Source organism: Leuciscus leuciscus (assembly GCF_965113295.1).
Source record: "Leuciscus leuciscus genome assembly, chromosome: 12".
Lineage (NCBI taxonomy): Eukaryota > Metazoa > Chordata > Actinopteri > Cypriniformes > Leuciscidae > Leuciscus > Leuciscus leuciscus.
This window is the reverse complement of record NC_138736.1, coordinates 22350542-22375755: the sequence shown is the minus strand read 5'-3', so window position 1 is coordinate 22375755 and position 25214 is coordinate 22350542. Positions and strand designations below refer to the sequence as shown.

General features: G+C 38.1%; 1 protein-coding gene across 4 annotated transcripts; it reads left to right on the top strand.

Moving 5' to 3' along the window:
* Window positions 1-1330: 1330 nt before the first annotated feature.
* LOC309510757 (T-cell differentiation antigen CD6-like) lies at window positions 1331-24895 on the top strand (the record flags this gene model as incomplete). 4 transcript variants are annotated; one of them, XM_082185627.1, is made up of 15 exons in its annotated part: window positions 1332-1480; window positions 4579-4626; window positions 5798-6070; window positions 6488-6760; window positions 8689-9000; window positions 12399-12707; window positions 14240-14299; window positions 14553-14684; window positions 16495-16611; window positions 16708-16827; window positions 19912-19986; window positions 21124-21219; window positions 21352-21489; window positions 23934-24011; window positions 24539-24895. In XM_082185627.1, the coding sequence occupies exons 1-15, from the start codon at window positions 1429-1431 to the stop codon at window positions 24673-24675; spliced, it is 2220 nt and encodes a 739-aa protein (XP_082041753.1). In that variant the 5' UTR covers window positions 1332-1428. The 4 variants fall into 4 exon arrangements, with proteins under 4 accessions (XP_082041755.1, XP_082041756.1, XP_082041753.1 ...); XM_082185628.1 differs by lacking the exon at window positions 19912-19986; XM_082185629.1 differs by lacking the exons at window positions 19912-19986; window positions 21124-21219; window positions 21352-21489 and having other exon boundaries at window positions 1331-1480.
* Window positions 24896-25214: the final 319 nt, after the last annotated feature.

Here is a 25214-nt window from a genome sequence, read left to right as displayed (position 1 = left end):
AAGGGACTTTTTCAATCACAATCTCATTCAACCACAGAGTTACGCTAGCAGTCACTCACTGTTGTTCTGCCTCTGGATATAAGTCCAATCAGCGCCAAGTCACGTTCTGTGGAATACTGCCTCTTTTTGGGCGATTTCACTATGGCCGAAAATCGCCCAGAGTGTTCCCATAGACTTGCATTCAAAGATTTTTTTTTTTCTCGAACTGCAGGCACTGCAATGCATTCTCTATGGGTTCCGGGAGGGCTCGCACTAACGTGCTTTCGTCATCATACGTAAACTTCACTTGTGCAGCGATTGGTGGAAACAAATATACCTCTAATAATATTTAGCCATAAGCCGAAGTGACATCCAATAATTTCCTCAGTGTATAACTTACATTTCACGGACATATTCTCCATCTGTAAATGTTAGAAAGTCAATATTTCCAGTTTGCTGTCATGACTGGGCGAGCTTTCTGCAAGCTAAACTTCCGTGAACGAGCGCCGCCGCGTGCATGCGCGCCGAACAGATGGAGCGCAATAGAATAGGAGCGCAATTATTCTGACTAAAATATACATTAGCACTAAATTATAAATATATTTAGCTAAAATATTTGTTGTTGAATATTTGTTGTTGTTGGTGAACATAAATGTGCTAGAGAATTTCAAACCTACATGTGTATTTTTATGATATTAGCTTTGTTTTGTTTTTTGTTTTTGTTTTTTTAAGTTTAGTAAATTTAACTACTACTTTAAAAAGCATTATTTTGTTTTTAGATTGTAATGTTGCAATGTTAGAATGTAATGTGATTTGACCCCTTTTTTGGATAGACTGCAGATAGACAGCAAGGTTACACTGTTTGTTTTTATAACCTTCAATATGAACATTGTTTGTAGGACAATATTGATCAGGATATTCAAAAAAAAAATTTAATTCAATAGTTTATTTTATTTTATTTTTTATAGAAAAATAATAATTAAATACTCAGATTATACCATACATCGCCATTTAGCCCAAAAATTCAGATTTATTTGCCAATTGGCTATTTCCCAACCCTACCGGCTGAAGGTTTAGCTAAACTTTAGGCTAATGATAGCTACATTATTATCACTGTTAAATTGTTATTTAACAATTAGCCTACATTCCGTCCTGGATTAAAAATTCAGTTTGCTGTGCCCCCCCAAATGTTTTTAGCACCAGCCGCCACTGGACACCAAGGTCCCCTCTTAGATGGGTAGACAAGTGTACACACACACACACACACACACACACACACACACACACACACACACACACACACACACACACACACACACACACACACACACACACACACACACACACAGAGAGAGAGAGAGAAACGGCTAGGCAGTCTCACTTCCTCCCTTTGATTCAGAAAGTGAAGTACAGCAGTACTAAAAACAGTCCTCATTCAGCTCATGAAGAATGGAGGCTTTCAAGATCATGACAATTGTCCAAACTGTTGCTTTTATACAAGGTATCTATCTATCTATTTATTTATCTATCTATCTATCATCTATCTAATCTATCTCTCTGGGATCAGTAATATTTTGTTTTTATAAGAATATTCTTATGTCTACAACATTTATTTATTAAAAAACAGTAGTGTTAAGAATTTTGACAATAATAATAACTATTTTGTTTATATTTTAAAATAAAATTGTTCTTGTTATGGCAAAGCTCCATTATCAGCCAGTACTCCAGGTGTTTCATAATGATCTTTAAGAAATCATTATAATATTTCTAATAAAAAAGTTTTTTTCTCAAGCTTTACTTATCACAGCTGAAAATGATTGTTCTGCTAATTGAAGTGTTGACTCTGTAATACAGTGTCTTAATTCAGGATTCTCCGATATTTTATAATGTAATAATTTCACAGTTAATCTCCAAATTAATGTAGAGACAACAGAAAGACAGTATAGTTTAAATACTTGTTTAATGGCATCTTTTTTATGAATGAAGGCCAATATCACTTAAACTAATACAGCTACTGATGTCTCGATTTTCTCTGTTCCCTTTGTTCTTTGATTAACTTTTCTGACAGGCAGAATTAGTGACTGCAGTCACTTTAAGATCTGCTGCTGCTGACATATATAGTGTGCAAAAGTAGGCATGTTAGGGTTTTTTTCACTGGATTATTACAATTAATGGCAAGAGGAATGTTTGGAAATGTAAACCTATATTTCCTATACACTACAGCAAAAGATATATATAAAAACCTGTCTTAAAACCATTTTTTTTTTGTGTGTGAAAATAAATGCTAACATGCCTAAGACTTTTGCACAGTAGGCTACTGATTTTTAAACCGAAGCAAATATAATAATAATATCAATTTCTGGTAACTCCATAATAACTGATTGCAATTAATCATTATCTATACATTAATAAACATTTCATCCATTTATAAAGCATTAATAGAAATGAATAAGCAGTTTATAAATACAGCTTAAAATGCTTTATTCTTGATTTATAAGCATGTGTTTAATAATTGTATTTTCATTCTTTATTAATGATCAATTTAGCATTATTTACAAAAATTAAACAAAGCATTATTATTTTGCTTTATTTACAAACCAGTTATTTAGGAGTTGTCAGTGGTTCATAAGATCACTTTGAAAGTTTAAGTAAATGATTAATGAACTATTTAAATGTCCAGTCATACATCTTAAATATTTCTATGTTCTGTATCTCTGTGTTGTTTGTTTCCTTTTTCTGTTTAGAAGATAACTGAGCCTTTAAATCTCCTTTGTAAATGCTTTACGAGGCATAACTAGTCCTCACTTTAGTTGAGCTCACAAAAATAGTTAACTGACCACTACTAAATGCTTTATAACTACCTGAATTAATCATGCATTACAGTAGAAATGCATGTTGATTAAGCATTTATTAACACACTAAGTAACTTTTACTATATGTCTGAATAATATGTATGAATGTACATTTAAATAGTTTATTAATCATTTACTTGCACTTTCTAAGTGATCTTATGAACCACTGACAACTCCTAAATTACTGGTTTGTAAATAATGCAATAGATAGATATGCTTATAAATTAAGAACAAAGCAATCATAGCTGTATTTATAAACTGCTTATTAATGTCTATTAATGCTTTATAAATTATGAATTAACTGTTTACTAATGCTTAACTAATGATTAATAGCGTGCAGTTATTTTAAAGTGTTACCCAATTTCTTTCAATACAGAGAAAGATAGAGAATCCAAATCATAAGCTGTTGTAAACAGTTCAGTAATTTTTTCTACTATATTGAAGTCAAGACTAAAAGATTATTGCATTAATAAAGCATATAAGGATGGTTGAATATCATTAAATGTTGTTTGTATGACAAATTTGCATCTAACTGTGCTATTATACATATTCTCAATATCGTTTAGGTCATACATTTAGATACACCTAGCAGAATCTACAAAATGTTAATAATTATAACAAAACAAGAGGGATCATAAAACGTACCTATTGTTTTTTTAGTACTACATGCCCTAAATAAGCTGTTTCACATAAAATATAAGTTCTCGAGCATTTCTCAGAGAATCGCACCAAAGACTACATCAGGTTTCATAGGATAAAGACAGACACAACAATAAGATCAATATGACTAACTCATGACTTAACTCATGTCACCTTCTTTCAATAGGATTGGTTCAATTTGTAAAAGCAAGCCCCCCCTCTTTCACCCTCTGTTACTGGCATGAGCAAAATTATCTCGAATCATCAGAAAATATAAAGAAAAGGGTTAAGAGTTCAGTTGATTACTCAATATGTCATGAGACAATTCTGGACGGTATATTTTTGATATTGTCATGGTCAGCACTTCAGAATTTTCCATGGACACAATATTCAGAGAACATTTTGGTACATTGTGTTCAAATGTTAGAGTGTTAGGCCTAAAAGGGAAGTAAGGTTTAGATGCTAGAATCATGGTTAGTTTAAAAGATAGTTTACTATCTTATCTATTAAAAATCCATCACAGGTAATAAATGAAAAACAAAATAAGAAACAGTTATACATCTTCATCCTGTTCTAAAGTTCATAACCCCCCTGTTCCTAATGCATCGTTCTGTTTTCTTGAGCATCAATGAATGTTTGCAACTTTTGTAATACTTGTATTTGAGTCCCTCAGTTGTCCTCAGTGTGAAATGGCTCTCAAAAGAAAGATTGCTGAAAAGATTTGCCTTTAATCAAGCATTTGTAAACTTTTGAACTGGCTCATTATTATAAATTCAGCTATTATTTTGTCTTTAAGCTAAACATCTGTTATGTAAAATAGCTTATTCAGAGCAGTACTAAATAAAAAACAATAAGCAATTTTTATGATCCCTCTTATTTTGTTTAAAGTATTATCATTTTGCAGATTCTGAACGTACTACTGCATCTGTAGCTACCATTATGCAATTAATCATACAGTTGCCATCTAAATCTTTCAGTGGACCCACAGAATAAAACGTGAGCCGAAACATCGTGTTGCCCAATGGTCTGAAAGTTGGAACAAAAACACACGGTGGAACAAAAACGTAATTTTTTCAAGACTGTAAAATTTATTGCTCTTTTTTTTCAGGATATGACAATATCATCTCTACTGAGCATCCAAAGGTCAATATGAAATGTGAGTTATTTGCTTCCCTAAAATTGTATGTCATTTTGATAATAATGGGTAATTCTTCCTTTAGTAGTTTACTTTTAAATCACTCCTTTTTTGTGCCTCAATGTGAACTGCTGAATGTTTTGACATTAAGCCTTAGAGAATCATGAAGAATAATTTCACACAATTCTTAACCCTTTTGAAGAGTGTGACAGGATGTTGCGGTGATGCTCTTGTTATCCAACCACTGCAAATTTGCTCACTTCCACTGTATTTCACTTTGTTGCACTAAAACAGGTGTCACATCAAACAGGCAGCCTGTGAAATGTCAGATCATGTTGTGCTCTATGCAACTGTTATTTGAACGCCATTTTTATAGTTTATAATAAACGTATGTTGTGTGTTCAGTTGTATTACCCAAATTCAAAAGGCAGAATTGTGCTGTGTTGTTTTATTTGGGTTTGTGCCCTTATGTAACAACATCAGCATTTCAGAAACAGGTCATTCACAACATGAAAAACAAATGTAGGCATTGTTTTAGCAAACTTGCATAGCTCTCGCATTCTATTGATATTCTAATTGATTACCTTAAATGTAATTTATTTAAATAGCATTAATAAAGATCTATTTCTCATCATTATTATCATTATTATTTCCAGTGCATTGGGATTTGATTGGATAACAATCAATTTGCAAGAACAAATAAAAGCTTGCTAAAACTATTTGGCTTTAACATTATCTATAGCCTTTGCGGTTTTGACGTCATTAGAAAAGGAGCAGAGACTGATAAAGTTATTACATTTTGATTAAAGATTACAGAGACAATTTTTTTAATAATTATAATTTGTCATTTCTATATATCGTAATCATTGTTCACAACTTTGTAATAATGACTTCAATGAGCTCATTGTTTCTGCATTAAATTAATACATTGTTAACTAACTGCGTGATTTGTATTTGTACATTTCTGAAATACATTACTTGGACACAGTCACCTCTGATAGCAAATCACTCTAAATTGTAATGTAGACACATGCATTTTCTGGAAAGCCGCTTTGTATAGTGCTCTTCGCAACACATATTATTTCAAATTAATATAAATTGAATTGAAATGAATAATTTCAATTACATTCACAGACCAGGAATATGCATTGAGAAAGTAAATTGTAAAAAGTAAATTTTCTTGTATTCTCAGTTGTGTCACAAGCAGATCAGCGTTCTGGGTCGTGCTCCTGGACCCTCAGCACCTCTAGAAGCAACACGTCAGTTATAGCTGTGGAGGATATTCACAGTCTCTCTTCTCAGATCTGCCTGTCCCTGGGATGTGGTGATGTGTATAAATTAAAGGCATCTGATGCAGAATTAAACAGTACCTGTCTCACAGGCTGCCTTTACCACAACTCTGAGCTAAACAACTGCACTCAGACTGTGAGAAGCCACTGCAAAATGCTCTCTGAGGTTGTTTGTGGTAAGAACCATACAGTGGGACGTGAAATTGAACATGTCTGTAGGTTGGCATGTATTAGACCAATGTGAAATTGTAAAAACTGTTCCCATACAAGAAATAATGATAGTGAGATAAGTGTAAGATTAACTTCTGTACAAATAATCATGATAAATTATTTTAGAATGAATTTATTTATTTTAATATTATTCATTTCTTTAATTTATTATTTAAAATGTATTATTTAAAAGTTTTTTTGCAAACAAGTTTAAATCTATTACATAATATGACTATATTCAGTATCCGGTTTAGTATTCAGGTAATATAGTATATCAATACTATATGTATATTTATAGGATATTATATCAGTCATAAGGAATGCATTGCATAGCTTTATTAGCATGGCCTATTGAAATGCTGATTTTCTTCTTTCACCCCCAGGTTCTCCCTATGTGGCTCAAATATCTACCCCATGTTCTTGGACTATTAAATCCCCAGACACAGAATCCTCTGTCTCTCTGCCTGAAGACACTCTCCACAATGTGTCCAGTGAGATCTGCCATGAGCTTGGCTGTGGAAAGGTCTACAGTCTCATTCAGAACAGCGCATTGAACACAACCTGTTTCACAAACTGTGTTTATCACAACTATCAATTAAAGAACTGTACGGAGGTTACTAACCTTAGATGCTCAGTCCTCTCTGAAGTTAAATGCGGTAAGTTTGTACAATTTTCATTACAATATAACAGTTATGAAAAAGATGACGGTATATTAATTTAAAGAAATGTTCTGGGTTCAGTACAAGTTAAAGATGTACTATGCAGGATATTCAGTTACTGTTTGTAAGCACAGCATTCAAGTTCCTCGTGGGCGGAACATGACTCAAGAAATGATCTGCGGGAAGATGAGTGATGAGCTATTTTGCAAATATTGTGTTAATCATGCATGAATAGCATTTGTGTGTGTATATGAAAGAACAGCTAAGCTAATAGTTGAGTTTTAGCCGTTTCAGTGTAGCTCGCTAATAAGTATGTCATCATAAAAACTAAATTACAATGCCTAATAATCTCACTCGAGTTACAGATAGTAGTCAAAAAGGCAATAGCAAAAAAAATTTGTATTGAGACGGCAACTGCTTCCCATCCAGGGCTTCAGGCACAGACAATAAAGTCCCACCCTTACCAGCGATTGGCTGGGGCTGCATTCCTGCTGGCCAAAGGTTGCAGCCCAGAAACATCTGGCACACAATTCAGGATTTACAGGAACAAGACAATGTCTCTGTATACACAAACACCACCACACACTTCTAGTGGACCATAAGTAATGATTGAGAGTCATTATTTATAATATGCTTTATCCCCCCCCCCCCCCCCCCCCCCCCCGTGAGTTACCAGACCAGACCAATGTGGTCTGTCATTTACCACAGAAAATAATTTCAAAGCATGCCTCAATTTGTGAAAATTTAACTCAAAAAAATTTTTTACAGTAAAGAACTTAAAATTGAACAATTCAACTGGATAAACAGTTAAAATAGACTATTTTGAAATGATTACAAAACTTGCACATTATACATGTGAAACTAATGTGATAAAGTCACATACTAAACTTGTTTGTGACAGTTTTCTATGCATTTCATGACTGTGTAAAGCTGATAAACCCTTTAACCTTTACATCACATACACAACCCAGATAGCATCCAGATTTGGGCCACTTCAGGCAATGATGTGGCACTGTTGGCCGCCTTCTGGCCTATACAAAATAAATGTGAGCCTAAAGTGGCCCACATGTGTAATAGAAAATATGTCCCAAACCTCCCAAATCGCATGTGGGCTTTTTTTAAGCAAAGCTGCACTGCTTATTGCAATGTGTAATCTGGGTGTGACCCTAAAGTGGCCCATGTGGAAAATGGTGAATATGGCCCAAATATCACAAAACAAAAATGTGGGACTGTCTAATCTGGCTACCGGCACTGTCACAAGCATGGGGCAGGGCCCAGCAGGAGTTAGAGAAAGTACACCTGTTTGCACCACCGGAAGGACGGCCCAGGCTGTAAACCAAAAGTGGCCCATGTAGAAAATGTCACCCAATTCAGAAATATCTGGGCCAGTTTTGGCAAAGATATGGGACAGTAATCACTGGCAAATACACAAAAAACAAAAACAAATTTATTATTAAAAACGATGGTAATCAAATGAAGGCATAAAACATAAAAAAAAAAAAAAATTATCCTTTAAAATGCTGACATGTGGCTGTGCAATGGCCGCCTTGTAGCCCATATCTGTCAAACAAGAATAGAACGCCCAAGTGCCATCATTGCACACGGTATGTGGACCAGATCTGGGCCATAGCAATTTTTCAATCTGGAAAGGGTTGTTTACACACCTGCAGGAATTACATTGGTAACACATAACCAGATTTTCCTAGAACAGTAGTCCCACCTTGAACTGAAATGCAATTTGCAAACAGTTTTGTATGGAAAAACGCTGCACAATTCTACTTTTATACCCTTTGATACACTCTCCCCATGAACATTCCAGTAAGTGCATTGCTGCAAGCATGATTTTGGTTTGAAGTTCTATGTCTAAATTATGTAAAAAATTTTAGTATTGTCTAAATGTTTATATGTCCCAACTGCTTCTTCAGGCAATGCTGCTGTCCGATTGGTTGGGGGCGGTCACTCCTGTGGGGGCCGTGTGGAGGTGTGGCGGGGGTCCTGGGGCACAGTGTGTGATGATAAATGGGACATGGAGGATGCAAATGTGGTGTGTTCACAGCTTGGTTGTGGGTACGCTGTGTCTATCAGTGGTCAAGGTGAGCCCTACGGCCAGGGTACAGGCCCCATACACCTGGACGAACTCAACTGCACTGGAATAGAGAGGAGCTTATGGGAATGCCCGGCACTTACTCAAGGACATGACTGTGGTCATAAGGAGGACGCAGGTGTGGTTTGCTCAGGTATGTAATACTATGTGTGAGTTATAAGTGGCATCTCAAGCAATGTTGATAAGAGAGTTAATTATGGATGGATCCATATTTTAGCCAAATAAGCCAATAATTACTATTCGATGAAGGATATAAGCCTTTTTGTTGTTTTAAGATTCATGTTTTAAGGTTTTAAACTGAAGTTTAACTGAGAAGTTAATTAAAGTCATGCCATACTTCTAAAAAAGAAAATGCATAGTACATATGTGGCGAGGGGGGCGTGGTTTTGCGAAGTCTGTAGCAGGAGAGAAAGGAGGGGGCTGATCGGTGAGTAAGTAGGTCAAGTGCAAAATGAGGAACACCTGTGTCTGATTGCAGTGATTGGCATGGAGAGACCGGTTATAAGCCAGCATGCGGGAGGAGATGGGAGAGAGAGTTGGACTGGAACCTCACCTGTACGCTGTGTTTGAATGAAAGTTGTGATTGTTATTTGTCCTCTTTGTTATTACTGTGCGTGGCACGGTGAATGCGCTACGTGCGCCTCTTTTGTTTATTTGTTTCTTTTTATTTTGCAATTAAAGTGAGTGTTTCAGTCACGCCGACCCCTGTCTTCTTCCTTCCTTGCAATACAACATTGAACCCCGTTACACTGGTGCCGAAACCCGGGAAGGAAGAAGATCGCCGCCATGCAGACTCCGCCAGGTACACCATTTGCGGACATCATCCAATCGCTCGCTGGTCTTCACCAGGAACAACATCAACATCTGCTGGCCATAAAGGAGGAGCAGGACAAACGGTTCGAGGCGCTCCTCCGAGGCCAGCATGAAGACCGCGAGCTGTTCCGGAGCTGGATAGACCGGGAGGTTAGGGCCGTCCCCCCATCGGACAAAGACTCGTCCTCGCCGATACCTCTCAACAAGATGGGCCCCGAGGATGATCCGGAGGCATTTCTGGAACTGTTTGAGAGGTCGGCTGAGGACCGGGGATGGCCCTCGACGGACTGGCCAATGCGGCTGATACCCCTGCTGTCCGGAGAGGCGCAGGTGGCCGCACACCAACTGCCAGTCCAGAATCTCCTGGTCTATCAGGATTTAAAGCGGGCCATTCTCCAGCGGGTTGGCCGGACTCCGGAACAACACCGCCAGAGGTTCAGGACGTTGAACCTCGAGGAGTCTGGCCGACCCTTCATCATGGCCCAACAGCTCCGGGACTCGTGCCGCAAGTGGCTGATGGCCGACGGAAGCGACGTCGAGGAAGTCATCGATCGTGTGGTGCTGGAGCAGTTCGTGGCGCGGTTGCCAACAAAGACCGCGCAGTGGGTCCAGTGCCACCGCCCGACGTCGCTGAACCAGGCCATCCAGCTGGCGGAGGACCAAATGGTGGCGTGCCCGGGGGTCGGCGAACCCCTGCCATCTGCTTCTCTCTCTCTTTCTCTCTCTACCCCCCCCCCTAAGCCCTCTCCCCTTCCCAGGTACCGGGTGAATCTGCCGCCGCGGCCGGCTCCAAGGTGGAGGACAGGGGGTGCTGCGGAGCCGGTATCTGCCCCCAGGCCTCTTCCCCGGGGAGGGGGCCCATCGAGGGGGGGATTCTCTCCCCAGGCTGCGCTACCTCTCTCTCCACGCCAATCCCTTGACCCGCTTCCTGCCACTGGAGCGGCGGGGAGGTCCGGGCCGGCTTGTTGGCGCTGCGGGGACCCGAGTCATTTTATCGATCGGTGTCCGGTGATGGAGGTGGGGACGCTGATCCGGGTCCCCGATGCGCCGCAAGCTGCCCCCGATCAAGCTGGCCTGTACCAAATACCCGTGAGTATAAAGGGGGGTACTTTTCAGGCTCTGGTGGATTCAGGCTGTAACCAAACCTCTATACACCAAAGCCTGATTCAACCTAAGGCATTGGATAATGGCCGCATGGTTAAGGTACGGTGTGTGCACGGGGAAGTGGTGAATTATCCGTTAATGCCTGTGGATATTCAATTTAGGGGACAAAAGCATAGTGTGGAGGTGGCGATTAACCCGCATCTCCGGCATCCGCTGATTTTGGGGACGGATTGGCCAGCGTTTAATGAATTATTGGGTCATTTATGTGCGGATGCTTCTTGGGTAGAAAAAGATAAAAGGAAGGTGGCGACTGCTCAGTTGGGAGAAGCTGATCCGGAACCTCTGGGTACTGGTTCAGGGGAACAGAGCGCACTGGAGAGAACCATTCTCTCAGAGCGCGATGATTTTCCCCTGGAACAGTCCCAGGATGACACGCTGAAACATGCCTTTGATCAGGTTCGCTCTATCGACGGCCAGCTTCTCCACCCAGACCAACCGCTCACCTATCCGTATTTTACAATTATAAAAGATAAGTTGTATCGGGTGACCCAAGATGCCCAATCAAAGCAGGATACAACTCAGTTGTTGGTACCCAAAAGCCGTCGGGAAATGCTTTTCCAGGCGGCTCATTCTAATCCAATGGCCGGGCATTTAGGACAAATAACAATCACAACTTTCATTCAAACACAGCGTACAGGTGAGGTTCCAGTCCAACTCTCTCTCCCATCTCCTCCCGCATGCTGGCTTATAACCGGTCTCTCCATGCCAATCACTGCAATCAGACACAGGTGTTCCTCATTTTGCACTTGACCTACTTACTCACCGATCAGCCCCCTCCTTTCTCTCCTGCTACAGACTTCGCAAAACCACGCCCCCCTCGCCACAACATAATAATTTAGTCCCTTATAGCATACAAGCCAAAATCATCTGTGGCAAGGAATGAAAAACTCCATTTGATGTTGGATAATGGAGAAAACTAACCTTGGAAGAAACAAGGGGGGCAGTTCTCTTCTGGTTATACATTCAGAATAAAATGTTTGTAATTAAGTATATCAAGTAAGAGTTAATGACCTTGAGGTCCATCCAGGATTAAACAGCAAACAGACAGTGTCTGGTCTTTAACTGATTGCAAAGACTCATACCCTTATACCCAGTACTTGCCTGTGTTTCTCAATTGTTGATTCTTCAGTGTTGATTCTCCATCGTTGATTCTTCATAGCTGATTCTCTTATGTTGTTCTCCTCATTGTGCCTCCGTTGCATGTTTGTTCTCATTATTATTCTGTTACTCACCTGTTCATTCCTCAAACCTTCAATAAAGTACCTGCAATTGGGTTCACACTCATCTGTGTCTGCATTACCAGAAAATGTGGTAAAGGCAGCATTAACCTCTAAGAGTGTCTTTCAAAAATGTTATGCCACAAACTTTGGCTAATGGAGCCTTTTTAATTATAAAATTATAAAGTAATTAAAGCCTTTGTGTCAAAGAATTGTCAATGCGGGGGTCTGTGCCATGGGTGACTTACATTTTGCATGTGTTCGAAATGATTTTTTGATTATTTGTATTTTTTTTTTGCATGTGTCTGTTCACATGTCTCCTCTCATTTTAATGAAGAATACAAGGCTCTGCGACTGACAGGCGGTCTGGATCGATGTGCTGGTAGAGTGGAAATCCATCGCAATGGTAGATGGGGAACAGTGTGTGACACGTGCTGGCAGAAGGAAGAAGCTACTATGGCCTGTGATATGCTGAATTGTGGAATTGTCCAACATTTCACAGCCTTTGACCCCCCATTCAAACATAAAAATGAATCACTCTGGTATTTTCACTGTGAGAATAGCAAAAACCTATGGCAGTGTACAGAGCATATTGACAATAAATATGTATGCAAGGAATCAAAAGCAGCTGGGTTGATTTGCAACAGTAAGTAACATGTTTTGTGTTTTTTGCATGTAACATGTAAGAGAATATTTTAATAGTTACAGCAACAGTTTACCCCAAAACTGAAATTTTCTAATTTTCTTCTGTGGAACACTAAAATAATTGTTAAATCTTTACTCAACCCTTAGCAGCAACGATGTCTGTCAAACTTCAAAAATATGCTATATTTCAGCTAATATGTTATATTCCAAACCTTCTAAAGATTTATGCAAAAATGTCCCCCTTTGTTTTTTCCCTCATTGTTTTTATTCACTGTTTTCCCCCTTATAATTGTGTGCCATTGACACCATTATTCACAAGACATGTGAGAACCAGTGGCATTGTCCATCAATGTTGCCACCAATGTGTTGTAGTTCATACAAATTTAACTTGTATTCCCTTTTAATAATGAAATTCTAAATAATTACATATACACTACCATTCAAAAGTTTGGGGTCAGTAAGATTTTTTTAATGTTTTTAAAAGAAGTATCTTCTGCTCACCAAGGCTGCATTTATTTGATAAAAAAAACTAAACAAAAAAACAGTAATATTGTGAAATATTATGACAATTTAAAATGACTGTTTTCTATTTTAATATATTTTAAACTGTGATTTATTCCTGTGATCAAAGCTGAATTTTCAGCATCATTACTCCAGTCTTCAGTGTCACATGATCCTTCAGAAATCATTATAATATGATGATTTGATGCTCAAGAAACATTCATTATTTTTATCAATGTTGAAAACAGTTGTGTACAATTTTTTTTCAAAATTCTTTGATGAATAGAAAGTTCAAAAGAACAGCATTTATTTAAAATAGAATATTTTCTAACATTATAAATGTCTTTACTGTAACTTTTGATCAGTTTAACTCATCCTTGATGAATAAAAGTATTGATTTATTTTATTTCTTTCCACCAAATATTTTATTAAAATTCTTACTGACCCCAAACTTTTGAACGGTAGTGTTTAATGTTACAAAAGCTTTAGATTTCAGATAAATGCTGTTCTTTTGAACTTTATTTTCATCATGGCATCATGAAGTAAAAATGTAAATGACTGTTTTCAACATTGATAATAATCATAAATGTTTCTTGAGCATCAAATCATCATAGTAGAATGATTTCTGAAGGATCATGTGACACTGAGTAATGATGCTGAAAATTCAGCTTTGATCACAGGAATAAACTAGTTTAAAATATATTAAAATAGAAAACAGTAATTTTAAATTGTCATAATATTTCACAATATTACGGTTTTTATTTATTTATTGTTTTTTTTATCAAATAAATGCCTTGGTGAGCAGAAGATACTTCTTTTAAAAACATAAAAAAATCTTACTGACCCCAAACTTGTGAACGGTAGTGTACGTTATGACAACTGCAAAGTTTTAAGGCTGCTTGCTAACACAGACACATAGCAGCCACAGAGCCTTTAACACTAAAGTGGGTCAGAGCTTCACACAGAGGTTGCAGCAGCACAGAGCAGCTTCAAGCTACAACAGCTTCAAGATAAACATTTCTTCTTTTCCAGATTCTCTTGGTCTCCCTGTTCCCACCAGTCAAATACCAACCTCAGCATCAGCAACCACAAGTAATCTTGAATCTTTCTAAGTATCCTAAAACTGAAAATGATTAAAGGGGGAAATTACTTGGGAAAATTAAGGGGGTTAATTTACTACTAAGTTGTAGTTATGCCATGAATGGAGCGTAAAATAAATGTTACATTTGAAGAAAGGTAACTGTGAGTTATATAACATTCATGGTTGGCTGCATTTGGAAATGATGTCAGGCAGAAGCATCACACTTTTAACATGTCTGGGAATATTTTCTTTTCTATCATCTAGAGATAACAACAATGGACAATTCACATAGATTCTCACCATCTCCAGAGTTACTGGGGTGTTTTGTTCTGGGGTTCTTTCTTGTGATTGCAGTTATCACAAATATCCTCTTGTGTCATGTTAAAAAGAAGAAAGGTAGGTCCAAACCTACAGACCAACACATCTAAAGCACAACACTTTCTTATCTATCTAATTGTTGGCAGAAAACCTTGTGGACCACCCAATTAGCTATACCTTTATTTTGGTGAATCTCGCAGAAGCTATGAAGAGCAGGTCATAATTAAACCCCAAATAAATAAATAATAAATTACATTTTACATTCAAATACCAATTCAAGAACCATTGCGATTTAAGGAGTAAGCCAATTGTGTGCAATTCTATAATGGATGGGATAGTGATTTTTGTACTGCATTTGAGTTGGTACAACGGGGCTAAAGGCACACCTTAAGAAAAATTTGCTTTTCACTGCTCCCATAGTGTATGATTGCAGGATTTTTTTTTTTTTTTTTTTTTTTTACATTGATGGTGTAACAAATTTTGTTAAAATAAATCATAAAAGTGGTTTGTTTTGTTTAAAAATCTTATGTATGAGGTGGCCAGGTGAGCCTTTTTATTTATACACATTATTTAAGGCACACATTATTTATACAAATAATCTTGGTAAAATGTTTTTTTTTTGTGTCATTTTTGTTCAGTAAATAAACTGTCATTAAAATATGTTCATTTTAAAGATACAGAAACAAAATTATTTAAAAAAGTAAATATTCAGAAACCATTGAATAAGATCCCAGGATAATATAGCTTTACAGTAGTAACTATACATATATTTTATTATATGATCTTATTAATGTCATATATTGTTTCATTATAAATATGGTGATTATCTCACCCCATTTAAAGGTGCTCTAAGTAACTTTTTTACCTTAACCGAACAGCTTCGGAGTCATTGGAATGGTTATATTACTTATTTCGGGTTGAATGGTGGTCGTTTCGCACCCCCCTGGTGCCCGTGAGCGGAAAATCCGCACTTGCAACTTTGAGCCGGCGGGCCGGCGGCCGCCGAGTCAGGAAGTATCGCGTGATATCAGGTGGTCTCGTGATGTAAACAATTGCTTTACGGCCAAAAGAAATCTGCTAAAATGCTGTCATTATTGCGCTCCCTCACGCTGTTCGAACCCGAATGAAGAAGACGTTTTAAAGAATGTCCCATCTGCTTTGATGTCGTTGATCTACTAGCCCTTGGTGTCTGAGAATCGCCAACGAGTTTTTACAACAGTGTTGTCAAATATCTATTCCGAAGCTATGGGGGGAGCTCTAGAGAGAAACCTGCGAGCAAAAAGCGAGAATACAGCGAAGAAATCCCGAAACTACTGAGCCCTGCTTTAATGTGATATTTACCATCTGAATCTGTCATGTCAACAAATGGAAATTCAGTCAGCTATTTAATATCATGTTAATTATTGTGCCTTTAGCCCCAACAGCAGGGGCGCCTTTTACCCCAAATACCATACTTTTACATATTCTTCCGTTATTGAAAAACTGTTGCTTTAATTATCTTGAACAAAACTAAAAAACATTAACATGACCTCTGCCTCAAAATATAACCAATGATTTTATCGATTCTAATTTGCTACATAATCTACAACAAAAATTAGATCAAAGTAGTGCAGAATCAACTTTGCGTTGCTGTCTGCGATCGCGTCAAGGAACAGCTACATTTTCACATGCGTCATCAAAAGAGCTTAAGAAAAGTGCTGAGCTGAATTTTTGTGCCTTCTAGTGGTTTAAAAGAGAATAAAGTAAAATGCTCCTTTTACCCCTGTGCGCCTTTAGCCCCGTTGTACCCTATATTTGGAATGTCAGTGGCCTCTAACATCATTTATAGATGGATGTTAGATACTGTGGTATAAAACTGTTTGTTTTTGCTGTTTAACCTCACTGTTAGCTGTTGTGGTCCAAAAGAGATGCATGAACCTACAGGCCACAGCTGAAGCCAAGGAAAATAACTACAGAGATTCTGTCAATCTTGTCAAAGTTACAAACAATAGCAGTGATGCTGAGGGTGAGTGTGTTTTACTTTGTGCTGATATTATGTGGATGAAAGATACTTAACATTTGTTTTCTGTATTTGTAAATTGTTTTCTCTGTGTGCTTGTAGTTCCCATATTTCCTCAGCGTATCTGGCCTCAGAGTAGCGTTGAGAGTGGATCGTATGATACGGATTATGAGCAACATGACATCAGTCTGGAAGCGGCTTTTCCTTTATCCACGTTTCACAGTTAGTCATTAAGTATTATGGACAATACTGAGCAAGCAGGAAAGACTAGGGATGATTGTAACACGGAGTCAGCTGTAACACCATCAGTTTACTGAGTTAAAGTTTATGTTTTTGATTAAAGATTACAAGGGTACATCTTTTTTTTTTTTAAATAATTATGTGCTCGGATAAATAATTTTTTAAAGAAATACTGCAACATTCAGTAAACACTGAGTTACACACATTAGAGCAAAAGGTGTTACAACCATCTCCATTCTCCCCTAAACAAAAAATATTGTTGTGAAATCCAATGTTGGGGTCTGGATAACATTATGTAATCAGATTCAAGTAACGAGTAAGTGCATTATTTTTAAATTTACAAAAAATATATTTTCAAAGATAAGACAAAGACAAATTACTTTGTTCCCTTTCGAGGGAACTCAACGCATGGTTGTTGACGCTACGGGACAAGATTTAACGTTCTGGATGACAGACTGAATATACCATATTCAACATATTCAACATCTAACTTCTTAGAGATAGAAGCATAATCAATATCTAACTCCTCAGAGTGTGCTTCTGATTTAACATGAGATCATTGTGTGCAACATAATTGTGTGCAACATTACTGCATGCAGCCTTCAGCATGTGCCGTTGTCTGAAGCATGTGTGAAATCACATCAGTTATATTGGCTGATGGAGGTCAGGTGATGAAGCGCAGCTTGTCATCAATTCCGTAAATGCGAATCTCCAGCTTCTTTGTCTTTAGAAGCCGTTTGTTTGATGTGAATGTGTGAATAGTTTGTGATTTGTCAAATTGTTCAAAATATGTTGAAATTGTCCAGTTGCTGGTTCGATTCTCAATAACGGCAGGAAAAATGTAGGTGGGGGAGTGAATGAACAGAAATCTTTCCACCCTCAAAACCCGTGACTGAGGTCCCCTTGAGCAGGGCACCTAACCACCAATCTTTCCCTAGGCGCCGCAGCAAATGGCTGCCCACTGCTCAGGGTGTATGTGTCCATGGTTTGCTGTTTGCCTGTCTTCACTACTCACTGCTAATGTGTGTGCACTAACTTGGATTGATTAAATGCAGCAGACAAATTCCGAGTACGGGTTACCATACTTGCCCTTCACGTCACATCTCGTCACATTGTTCATCTGATTTTGTTTAGACTTGAATGATAAGCAAACAGTTTAGGAGCGATCTGTGTATGAAATGTCCCGATTTGTACATGTGTGCACTATACCGAGAGTTTCAGTTTAAGCTTCGGTTCTGTTTTACTTTCTTCTTGAGGGAGGCAGCGTGTGGATTATAGGTCCGCAACTAAATAAAAAAACTGGAAGAAATGTTGAGTAGATGGAGGTTCCCCTTTTCCTCTCTATCCCCCGACTGCATGCAAACGGATTATGTTGCACGGGAAGATCTCATGTAAACTGGAAGCTCACTTGTGATCTCTTTTGGTTTGTATGATAGATATTGATTATATTTCTAAGATGCTGATTTGGCTGAATATGGCATATTTTATCTATCATCCAGACCGTGCTACATCTTGTCTGGTTGATTTACTGGCTGCATTTAGCTCTGAGGAGTTAAATGCTTAATAGGCACCTGGCTCTGAGGAGTTAGACATTTAATATGTGAAATATGTTGATGTTTCTGCACATTGTGATAGAAGTGCACACTCAGCCTATTGGCCCCCTTCTTTCTGGATTTCACTGAGGTGTTGAGATCATGGAAGAACCCATATTCATCAAGAACCTTCAGCCCAGCAACATCTAATTATTCGGCCATTGTAGTGCTAAAGGACTATGGGTATGGGGCGGTCAAAGAACTCCTCTAAGCCATAGATATCATCCTCCGTGCCACCAAGAAAATGGCCCACACCATCAGCCATTTAATGGCTTCTATGGTCGCTACGGAGAGGCATCTGTGGCTTAATTTTATGGGCATCAAGGAAAAAAGTTTTTCTCTTGGACACCTCGATTTTGTCTCCACATTCCACTACTTAAATGGGAACTAAAAAAGGACAGAAGGATGCATCCGATCCTAGATCTGTGTTGTCTGAACTGTACTCTGAGGACATACAAGGTCAAGATGTTAACGCTAAAGCTGTTCATGTCTCAAGTCCAGTCACAAGATTTATTTGACACATTAAAATCTACAGCAGTGGTTCGCAACCCTGGTCCTGGAATACCCCCAACACTGCAAAATTTTGAAATCTCTTATCTGACACACTCATCTGAGGTCTTTACTAATGAGCTGATGAGTTGAATCATATGTATTTGATTAGGGAGTCATCTAAACTGCCATGATCTACAGGATGCATACTTTCATATCAAAATTCTGCTGAATTCTTACTTTCAGCTTAGCCTTGTCTCCTTGCACCTTCACAAAGTGCATGGATCCATTGTGACTCCAGGGCATCTGTGAGCTGAATAACATCGACGACTGGCTGATACTCACCCAGTCAGAGAAATTAGCAGCTCGGCATCAAGATGTTGTTCTCGTTCACTTTAGGTGCTTGGGCTTGAGGTTGAACCACATGAACAGTGTGTTGTCTCCAATCAGAGAACAACTTTTCTGGAGGTGGCATGGGATTCATCCGCGATGCAGGTTACTATAATTCAAGTTACTCATGCGGGAACTGTTTATCTCCCGCACGAGTTGTTCCTTGCCATTATGGGAAACGTCAGGCTAGGTCAGGGTATTTCAGAGGGTTCCGCCCTATGTGCAACCCCCTACACATTATAAGGTTTGCATGCAGAGGGCTTTGTACCCATTATCTGTGAAAAAGCCCCTGGTTTCTAACCCAGGGTTCCATGCTGGGTTAGCCTGATGCTTATTCATTTAATTTTTGGTGTGAAAGGGCCTTTACATTTTCCAAAAATATAACTTTTTGTCATTAAAAAACAAACAAGCAAGCCCAGCCCAGGTGAGAAAAAGTAACATAACACGTTAATTTAGTTAACGTAACTTTTTTTTTTTGTTACTTTTTATGAAGTAAAGCAATATTGTAATGCATTACATTTAAAAGTAACTTTTCCCAACACTGGAAATTAGTAGGGAGTACTGTGAGTAGACTTCTCTCTTCTTTCTCATGTAGACTCAATGCGGTACAGTGCAGATGGTAAAACGCCCGCTGTAAAGGCATCAAACCTGAACAGTGTGATGGAGGAGGGTAAGAAGGGCAAGCTTTTATTTCATTTTGTTTGTTCTTTACATTATTTCAGTTGTATGCATGTATGTATGTACAGTGTGAATGTAAATGTGTAACATCAACATCACCGAAATCAAAATTCGGTTTACTTTTCTTAATATTTCATTCTTGGTCTGTGAAAGTGTAGAAAGTGAAACACATATGGCAAGACTTTTACTTTCTGACCCCTGGACTTTACACCTCTGATTTTTGTTTATTCTTTAGTGAAGTATGACACAGCCATGAGGTTTTGTGCTAGAACAGAGTTTGCTGGCAATACAGTAAATGTTCTCACTGTGCCATATGACTGAATCTATACTGTAGTTGACCTTTATAAGGGTGAGTTACCGTAATGTGGCAGTCTCTACCATAGTAATCTGTTTACAGTATCATATGGCATACATACTGTAATGTAAAATGCTGTATTTGATGCCATCTGTCTCCCTTCTTATGTTGCATGTCTGATCAATCTGATGTCATACAGTTATTGATCGTTTACACACACACACACACACACACACACACACACACACACACACACACACACACACACACACACACACACACACACACACACACACACACACACACACACACACACACACACACACACACAGAACATAGTGGTTATAATCTAAGATAAATTGGCTATAATGTAAAAATAATTCATTACATCTGGTTGTCCGTATGGGAAATTGCAAACAAATATCTAATCTGTATCTATAGATGTACCAAATTATTCATTAATTAACCATTAGGATCAGTTGGATTAAATAATATACAAATGTATTCAACTGAATGAAAAGAGATGCAAATGAAAAGCTTAATAATAATAGCATTATAAAAGGCAGTTACTGTGAATGAAATGTTAAAGACTTAGGCTATTTTGTGCTGTGAAAAGGATACTTTGTGATTTTGTGAATTGTGCAAACACAATTGAAAACATGCTAAAATGTTTGAAAAAGTGCACTTCTGATGATCTGTTGTGATATTAGTACTAAGAATTTTGAAAATGTAACACTTGCTTGTGAAAATTGCGGCAAATTAAAGCAATTAAACAAAAACTGTAACGGATAAATTATTACAATTCTTAAATACACAAACACTGTTGTGTCTCAGCTGTCCCGGCAGAGATCGCAGTGAAAGGATACCAACAAATCTGTGACACTTCCTCTAATCATGGTGCACACCAGATGCATGAGTCTGCTATAACTGGTGAGAATTATTTATATATAACAAAACTTTGACCAAATAGACATATCTTTTTTATATTATTATTTACATTAGATATTTCAAATGCTTTTATTAAGCTACAATGAGTATTATAATTAGCCCTCTTTCACACAGTTGACTCTGAGTCATCCTGCACCTCATCAGGAGAATGCTATGAGAACACAGGCACAAATGCACAGGACCTGTGCTCACTTGAGTCTGCTGAATGTTATGAAAATACAGGGGAAAACAGAAACTGTCTACAAACTGCAGGTATTAAATGTTCCCTGGATTTTCATACTCTCTAGAGAATCTGTTAAATACATAGAACTGATGAAAAAGTAAGACATATTATATGAGTACAACCAGAATGCTGAGTGCTGTTGTATCGCAGGTGAATTCACAACCGTGGCTGATATATAGTGGTTATAATCTAAGATAAATCGCTTATAATGTCAAAAGAATTCATTTGGTTATCCATATCAGAAATTGCAAACAAATTCTACAGATACTATATCTATAGAATCTACTGCATATCTATAGAAATCTATAGATTTACTTTAGAATATATAGATGTACCAAATTATTATTAAGATCAGTTTAAGTTTGAATGTATTAAACAGAACGGGAAGAGATGCAAATGAAAAGTTTGATAGTAAGAGCTTTATGAAAGGCAGTTTCTGTGAATGAAACATTTAGGAACATATAATATATATATATATATATATATATATATATATATATATATATATATATATATATATATATATATATATATATATATATATATATATATATACACACACACTCACCTAAAGGATTATTAGGAACACCTGTTCAATTTCTCATTAATGCAATTATCTAATCAACCAATCACATGGCAGTTGCTTCAATGCATTTAGGGGTGTGCTCCTGGTCAAGACAATCTCCTGAACTCCAAACTGAATGTCAGAATGGGAAAGAAGGGTGATTTAAGCAATTTTGAGCGTGGCATGGTTGTTGGTGCCAGAGGGGCCGGTCTGAGTATTTCACAATCTGCTCAGTTACTGGGATTTTCACGCACAACCATTTCTAGGGTTTACAAAGAATGGTGTGAAAAGGGAAAAACATCCAGTATGCGGCAGTCCTGTGGGCGAAAATGCCTTGTTGATGCTAGAGGTCAGAGGAGAATGGGCCGACTGATTCAAGCTGATAGAAGAGCAACTTTGACTGAAATAACCACTCGTTACAACCGAGGTATGCAGCAAAGCATTTGTGAAGCCACAACACGCACAACCTTGAGGCGGATGGGCTACAACAGCAGAAGACCCCACCGGGTATCACTCATCTCCACTACAAATAGGAAAAAGAGGCTACAGTTTGCACGAGCTCACCAAAATTGGACAGTTGAAGACTGGAACATTTTTTTCCTGGTCTGATGAGTCTCGATTTCTGTTGAGACATTCAGATGGTAGAGTCAGAATTTGCCGTAAACAGAATGAGAACATGGATCCATCATGACTTGTTACCACTGTGCAGGCTGGTGGTGGTGGTGTAATGGTGTGGGGGATGTTTTCTTGGCACACTTTAGGCCCCTTAGTGCCAATTGGGCATCGTTTAAATGCCACGGCCTACCTGAGCATTGTTTCTGACCATGTCCATCCCTTTATGACCACCATGTACCCATCCTCTGATGGCTACTTCCAGCAGGATAATGCACCATGTCACAAAGCTCGAATCATTTCAAATTGGTTTCTTGAACATGACAATGAGTTCACTGTACTAAAATGGCCCCCACAGTCACCAGATCTCAACCCAATAGAGCATCTTTGGGATGTGGTGGAACGGGAGCTTCGTGCCCTGGATGTGCATCCCACAAATCTCCATCAACTACAAGATGCTATCCTATCAATATGGGCCAACATTTCTAAAGAATGCTTTCAGCACCTTGTTGAATCAATGCCACGTAGAATTAAGGCAGTTCTGAAGGCGAAAGGGGGTCAAACAAAGTATTAGTTATGCCAGCAGACATATCACCCTGTAGCCCAAGACTGGTTGCCCACTGAAGCTAAGCAGGGCTGAGCCTGGTTAGTACCTGGATGGGAGACCTCCTGGGAAAAACCAGGTTGCTGCTGGAAGAGGTGTTAGTGAGGCCAGCAGGGGGTGCTCACCCTGTGGTCTGTGTGGGTCCTAACACCCCAGTGTAGTGACGGGGACACTATACTGCCAAAAAGAGCACCGTCCTTCGGATGAGACGTTAAACCGAGGTCCTGACTCTCTGTGGTCATTAAAAATCCCAGGATGTCCTTCGAAAAAGAGTAGGGGTGTAACCCCGGCATCCTGGCCAAATTTGCCTCTTGGCCTCTGTCGATCATGGCCTCCTAATCATCCCCATATACTGATTGGCTTCATCACTGTCTCCTCTCCACCAGTAAGCTGGTGTGTGGTGAGCGTTCTGGCGCAATATGGCTGCCGTCGCATCATCCAAGTGGATGCTGCACATTGGTGGTGGTTGAGGAGATTCCCCACTTCTGTGTAAAGCGCTTTGAGGTCTCAGGAAAAAAAAGCGCTATATAAATGTAACAAATTATTAATTAAATTATAATTAGTATGGTGTTCCTAATAATCCTTTAGGTGAGTGTATATGTATGTGTTAAGAGCAAAACTGAAAAAGAGAATAGAGGCCTAAATTCCTGCTGGACTGTAGATATTCTAACTGCTGTCCAAATTTTACTCAGATAATGAAGATTTACTGAAGCAGGAATCCGGAAGGTCGTTCCTGGGCCACACCATGGATCCTTCCTTCAATTACCAAGGTGTGTATCTAACAACAACAGAAATCTACATTTTAAAAGTCAAGTCACCTTTATTTAGGGCTATAGCACTTTATACAATACAAATTGTTTCAAAGCAGCTTTACAGTGATAACAGAAAAATTATGCATTTCGGGTGTTGTTCAGCTGAAGTCAGTTCAGTGTTGATTTATTTTACAATCATCAATTATTAAATGAGTTCATTTAATCTATAAAGCAGTTCTGCAGAAAATTATCATCATCAATTATCATTGTCATCATCCAGATCAGTTCATTTCTCATACAACAGCATCTGTGCAGTCAGATCAATAATATTGTTGAATATTAAGTGTCCCCAAATTGATGTTTTAGTTATTTGTAGAGATGTTGTACAGTGATCACTTCTTTATATATGATAGTGCATTCAGTTACTGTTCCATACTCTTTGCAATATATAAACCTCTTGACCAGTTTGTTTTTGGTAATGTTTGGACAGAATTTTTAATATGTAAAAATATGTAATTTCTATTTATTTTCTTTTTTTTAATCAGAACTAGATAAAGGGGGCAGCAGCAGAGAAGACTCCCCATTGTACTCACCCGTCACCTATAATAATGAGATCTTCTCTCCTGAAAGTGACTATGATGACATTGGCAACTATATACAACAACCTAACTACTTAGATTAGCTGGAGATTGTGATATAGTGGCCACATACTATTAGCACAGTACCATTAGACACCATATCTGAGAACCATTTTATGCCATTATTCTTTCAGACCTTTCCATGTTTTTAATGTTATTTCTTTGTACATTCATGTCTGCTTCTACATAGTATAATTAAAATGTATACTAAATGTTTTATCAAGTTTTGATATCACTGCAGATGCATTGAGTGCATACCAGTGTTTACATATAGCCTACAAGTGCTTTTACTCCAAATGCATATGACTGATGATTGGATCATATAACCACAACGACTGAGGGGGACAGGTTCCCCCTAATAATGAGATATGACCATTTAAAGCAAGATACTCTAAGAATTTTAGAAATGTTATCTGAGACTTAAGCTGGCATCCGTAACTGAAGGCACCCTGCCAGTGCTTGCTGTATTGATGGCTGCTGCTGACTACATTAAAATGTTAAATACACACAAAAAAATGTTTCACTTACTACTGCAGATTGATTTGATATTATTGTTATTAACACAATGTACTTTAATTATGAA